This window comes from Hetaerina americana, unplaced genomic scaffold, assembly GCF_022747635.1.
Source record: "Hetaerina americana unplaced genomic scaffold, ioHetAmer1.1.p SCAF_6, whole genome shotgun sequence".
NCBI classification, from domain to species: domain Eukaryota; kingdom Metazoa; phylum Arthropoda; class Insecta; order Odonata; family Calopterygidae; genus Hetaerina; species Hetaerina americana.
This window is the reverse complement of record NW_027287205.1, coordinates 758,067-764,305: the sequence shown is the minus strand read 5'-3', so window position 1 is coordinate 764,305 and position 6,239 is coordinate 758,067. Positions and strand designations below refer to the sequence as shown.

Genomic DNA, 6,239 nt, shown 5'->3' with positions numbered 1-6,239 from the left:
AGCAGGGATATAAATTAACCCAGGAATAAGAAGAAAAATGTTTCGCATTTATTTGCTTTTAATTCGGGTTTACATGTTACGTGATAACGTATACATCGATTACACACACCACTCAGACAGACAAAGCACTACCGAGCATTCTACAATATTCACACACATTTTTTCGTTTAAGTTAATACAAATAAGAGTAGATATATTTACAAGGAAACCTTATGCTTAATTTTAAATTGCTAACTCGCTAAACAATTCTCTGGCGGAAGTGATGGCACCATGTGTTTGTATGAAGACAATATATCATATTCATAAAATCCCGTGTTCGTTCGTTGCCTTGCAAGCGATATCCCAGCCGTTGTGGAATCCTTCTTTTAGTATCCACCGTTTCTTCCCCCGGCACCTCCGTTCCCGCCTCGCCCGTAACCCCCGGCGCCTGTGTCCTCGTAGCGGATCTCGGGTTGGTAACCCTGTTGGTCAGCCGTGTATGACACAATCTGCCTCCTTCCGTCCGGAAGAAGGACCCTGTACTCGCCCTGTGCCTCGTCTCCTTCCCTCGACTCCTGGTGACCGAATTCGGTTCCTTCCTCGTCGTTCACTTCGTACTGGAAGCTGTAGCTGGCCGGCTCCTGTGACATGGGAAAATACAAGGTCCATTAAGATTGTCATGCGCATGATTTTATTGTGACGTTACTATCCATGGCAGCGCGGTAAAACTGGCCGGGGAATGTGGTGGAAAGACTGCTTTTCCACTGCAGCCGGCCATTAGTTTGCTCTGAGCCGTCTGAGTGGAAAGACTTGCCTCCGCGTAAAGTATGTTTTTCTAATTTGTAGCACGGTAAAGATACGGTCAAGCTCCACCATGGCAATGTCCCCAGCCACACGTCCTTCATTGTTAGCAACTTCCTGTCCCGGAGCAATAGTAGCCCAATATGGCAAAGTTAATTGAGCCCTTAATTCATTCTACAATACTCAAATTTGGGTTTATTTTATGCTGTAGTTTTGTAATTCTTAGTATAATTTGTCTCCTTTGAAAATAATTCCAATGAAAGCATATTTACTGGAAAAGTATCTCTTTCATGAAATGAGTAATCAGTTTTGGAGTTTTCTTTTGAGGCTCTGGTCCGAGTTTCCTTAGTTGCCAAGCAATGTATATGTTCTTTAGAATTTATAAATTTCAAAAACTTCAATACTCCCTGAAGAGGATAGTTGGATATTGACTAGACCTCATCACTTCCCTACCTGTGTCCTTGGCGGGAGGAGACCGTTGTGTGTTGCATGTCCTTGTTATGGTGGAATTACGCCTTCTTACTTTTCAAACCCTAGCTTGCATGTAACTGGATAGATTATTCACTGCGACCTAGGGTGAAATTGTTTGTCAAGTGATAGTATATGCATTTGCATGCGTGCTGGTTGAAAGGATTTTTGCATTAATGTATAACCCACTATGGGTTTACATGGAAGCGCCGCTATAGCATGTGCTATAGTTCTCTTTTACGAATGGTTGCTTTAAAGCCACTGCCAGACGCCCTTGCGACGGCTTGCGGGGTATTATGCAGATATACTCCCGTTGCCGACCTCCGTCCAACGAGTATTACTTCGCATTTAATACCTTCTCATGATAAAATACGAGTGCATATTTACCGAAAAGTCATCACCGTTCCCGGCTCCGCCCGCACCGTATCCTCCGGCACCTCCGGCATAGCCACCGGCTCCAGAAGAATATCCCCCATTTCCGCCGTTAGGTGCTCCGTAGGTTGAAGACGGACCTCCTCCATTGACTCCACCAGGGGCTCCGTAGGTGCTTAAGGGGCGTCCGTTTCCACCGAAACCATTACCGTTGGGGGCGCCATAAGAGCTGGAGGGACGGCCATTTCCGTTGCTACCTTGTCCGTTGGGCGCGCCATAGGTGCTTGAAAGCTGTCCGTTTCCACCGAAGCCGTTGCCGTTAGGAGCACCATAAGAGCTGGATGGGCGTCCGTTTCCACCGAAACCGTTGCCATTGGGGGCGCCATAAGAGCTGGATGGGCGTCCGTTTCCACCGAAACCATTGCCGTTGGGGGCACCATAAGAGCTGGAGGGACGGCCATTACCGTTGCTACCTTGTCCGTTGGGTGCACCATATGAACTGGATGGGCGTCCGTTTCCACCGAAACCGTTGCCGTTGGGAGCACCATATGAACTGGAAGGACGTCCGTTTCCACCAAAACCGTTGCCATTGGGTGCACCATAAGAGCTGGAGGGACGTCCGTTTCCACCGAAACCGTTGCCATTGGGAGCACCATAAGAGCTGGAGGGACGTCCGTTTCCACCGAAACCGTTGCCATTGGGAGCGCCATAAGAGCTGGAGGGGCGTCCGTTTCCACCGAAACCATTGCCGTTGGGGGCACCATAAGAGCTGGAGGGACGTCCGTTTCCACCGAAGCCATTGCCATTGGGGGCGCCGTAGTTACTGGAGGGACGTCCAGCGTTGTTTCCGTTGCGTCCTCCTCCTGGAGCTCCATAGGTGGAGGAGAGACCGTTCCTACCTCCGAAGCCATTTCCATTTGGTGCGCCATAAGTGCTAGAAGGGCCCCCCTGAGCACCGTTACCATTAGGGGCTCCGTAGGTGCTGGAAGGCTTTCCGCCATTGCCGCCGAAGCCGTTTCCGTTGGGTGCTCCATAGCTGCTGGATAGGGCTCCAGTCAGGCCGTTGGAGTACATGCCCACATCGCTTCCGCTTGGTGGGAGGTACTCTGGGCCAACGGGTGGTTCAGGGGCGGCGGTGGCGAGCGCCAACGCGCTCAGGGCGATGATGAGCTGAAATTTGAGAGAGGTCGGTTCCTAAGAAAAATTTTAACTTGACACCATTTGCCCACAATCCTGCTCCATCAACTCTAGTCGTTAATAAATCTTTAATATTTTATCAGCTGCTTAACTAGTTTCAACTGGCGAATATTTTATTTCGTAAGTCTATGGAAATTTATTCTTATATGTTTTGTCCGCCAATGAAGTATAACTTTCAAAATCTGACGAAACGAAAGTATTTATTGCATTTCATTTTGATGCTAGACGTGGATTTTCGGTAAGAGTGAATGTATCCGTTTGACAACTAATGTCCTTCCATTAAAAACGAGATTATTGTGAAAAGCCTCACAGTGTCATTATGTTTAAAAAAACCTACATTAATAAGCTAAACTAACCAAGAGGAAAATTATCTCAAAGTAAGTGTTTAATAATGGATGTTTCGTGCTGGGAAAAATATTAACTCACAAAACAACGAATTCATTTGAATTTGTTTTCTTGTACCATCAATGTTCACTAGAATTGTTGCTCATCCTCTGTATAATATACAGCTTGCCGAATCCTAAAGTCAAGACAATCCTGTCCATTAAATCTTAAAACTTTTAATGACTTTATTAAACGAGAAATTTAATTGGGATTCAATTTTTCAGGAGACAAACGGGTTTCCTAGTGAATAACGTCATGCTGCTGGTCATACTGGGTCCTGGTTCGATTCCAAGGAAATGATTTTGGATATCTCCTTGAATATCTAATCAGTGTGGTATTTTAGTTGTAAGAACTTCATGATAGATTGAATGAGCACTCTATAAAATGATCTCGTTCCCATGGATGCTTGAACTTCATTCATTATTAGGCTTAATTCGGAGTGAGCTGTGTCCTCATTCATCAAAATTTATCTATGGGTTTAATATTGTGACCTTTCTTAAATTTTCACTCTTATTTTTCTCATGCTGCTAGCATTAAAATAGAAGTAATCATATATTATCTAGGCCTTGAAGTAAAGACTTTTGAATCCTTAAATAATTCGAAAATGTATGCATACATTTTTACCGCCAGAAAACACAGATGACTCTCTTGATAGTCAAAGTTAAACAATTTTCAGCGAATAATTTAATGTTAAAATGTGAAATAATTGAGGAACTTAACTAACTATATTTAAATGCAAATATTATTTGGATTTTTAGAGAAAATCTTTGCTCCTTGCAGGGTAAATGATTGTTTAAATGTTAATTATATACTTATTTCTAATAATATTCAAAACGGTCTCATTAATTTACATAAATTTTGTTCAATTTTACTTTAAATAAACGCTTCCATACTAATACGTTGACTTTTATATAAACAAGTGCATTATAAGCTATGAATGATAATTTACCAGCATGGGTGAGGATCGAAATATATATATTATAGAACTGTTGCAATATATTCAGTAGTCTTACCATTTTCATGGCCGTGTGTTGGTGTGAGTTCCTGAAGATTCCTTAAGTTCCTTTAAAAGTCCTTGAGAACGTGAAAGAGAAGGATACAGGGGTTTCTGTGGGGTTGATTCGATGGTTCTTCTCAGGTACACCACCTCTGGAAGAGAATTCGATTCTGCGATGCATTGCAAGGGCTGCGTTCCCCTTTTATACTCGGCGCTCCAAAAATGAATCCTTCAAACCCTCCCATGAGAAGAAAGATGAGCAAATAAGCTCGCAGGGAGACCATCCGACGAGGGGGAGAGGTATGGGGGCGGTTGTCTCTCGAGGGGGGTGGGAGAAAAGAGATGAAAAACTGGGCCGCGTGTTCTTTGATGGGAAGTGAGCGCTTCTCCGAGCAACCGTCTATTGCGTCTCCCGGTGGCGGTGGTTACATCACACACGTACACAAAATACGACTCCTATCCTCCTAACATATCTCCCCCCATTGGCCCTCTCTCGCTATAGAGGGATGCAACGTCTCCATTGCTTCTTCTTCCCCATCGCATGACCCATTCAACTTGCCATTCGAGCGTTGAAGTCTCCAAAGATGATGGAAATTTTACATCGAATATTAAGGTCTCCTTTGAGCTTTGGAGTTTTGAAAGGTAATTGATATTTCTAAACATGTATGTATATCAGTCGTATATATAAACTTTCTACAGCTCCTTTCTGGGCACCTGCAGCTCCACCAAAGCTATGTGACTTTTCGGGTACCAGGTCTTCCTGGGAAACCATAATTGGCACAGGGAAGGAACTGGCCCCCATACAGTGATATTTGAATTTCACATGCAGTATAGCGCTAAGTACAGGGTGAACTCTACAATCACCTACGAAACCGACCTTCGGGTTGATTACTGTGTTTATGGTTGGTGTGTGTGTATTTATACATATATGCATGTATTTATATTTACACACACACACACACACACACATATATATATATATATACATACATACATATATATATATATATATATATATATATATATATATATATATATATATATATATATATATACATATACATACATACATACATATATATATATATATATATATATATATATATATATATATATACATATACATACATACATACATATATATATATATATATTATATATATATATATATATATATATATATATATAATTCTTCCGGATTTCATCTCATGTTTTCGCCGGGTTTTCTATCTCCAGGATGCGTTACTTCCCCCACTCTCCCTACACTCAAAATCTCTCTTGATCTATGGCACTCACTTTCGGAATATTTTTCTGCGTTTTTTTGCTCCATTCTCCACCCACACTCGTCCCCCAAATCCCCCTTCCCTCAAAGGATCTCCATGGTGAGGCGCTTGGTCTTCCTCCTGAGATATTCCAATCTTCTCGTCGTCGGCATCACAACCACGATCCCCTCCTCCCGCTCCTCATCAGATCTTCAATTCTCCATTACCCACCCCGGTGCCCCTGCTCTCTTCCCACTGGTTTTAGCCAGCCATCAATCACCCCCATGGACGCTATGTGCTCTCGTTTCATCCCCGTCGCCACTCCACTCAATCCCACCGCTTGCCCAACCAACCACATCCCACCCACGCACCCCATCTCTCTATCCCTCTCTCCCACAGAGCAAGCACTCTTCCCCCCACCTCCCTCCACAACACTCCGGGCTCTTTGTTTCCATGTCCCCTCTCACGCCACGCGATGGAATCGAGGTGCCTATTTCCCCTCTTTTGTTTCCCATCTTCCGTTAGTCTTCCTTGTCGTCGGGTTGGTTTCCTATGACGCGATTCCTTTCCTCGGAAGTCGGAAATTGATGGGTAGCTGGGAAGGAGACCCACTAATTTGAAAATTAATTCCGTTGGTAATTGTTTTAGACGGACGATGGAGTTCAAGCTCATTCGTGGTGGAAAGTAATTCTTTGTTTCCTCTCAACATTTTGCATTCGTTTTTCTCTTCCTCGAGTTTTCTTTTTCAGTTATTATAACTCCGGGTTTTTGTGTAATGT

The 6,239-nt window shown here is 43.5% G+C and overlaps 1 protein-coding gene across 1 annotated transcript; it reads right to left on the bottom strand.

Moving 5' to 3' along the window:
* Positions 1-221: 221 nt before the first annotated feature.
* Positions 222-4,223, bottom strand: LOC139695206 (pro-resilin-like). Its single transcript, XM_071593891.1, has 3 exons — positions 4,215-4,223; positions 1,636-2,790; positions 222-620 (listed from the first exon to the last, which is right to left on the bottom strand). Exons 1-3 carry the CDS (start codon positions 4,221-4,223, stop codon positions 366-368), a joined length of 1,419 nt encoding a protein of 472 aa, XP_071449992.1. The 3' UTR covers positions 222-365.
* Between the last annotated feature and the right edge of the window lie 2,016 nt (positions 4,224-6,239).

Excerpts from the sequence above, each read along its gene's own strand:
- LOC139695206 (XM_071593891.1), bottom strand. Across the intron at positions 621-1,635 it reads GGAACGGTGATGACTTTTCG|GAGCCGGCCAGCTACAGCTT; the intron begins GTAAATATGCAC and ends CCCATGTCACAG.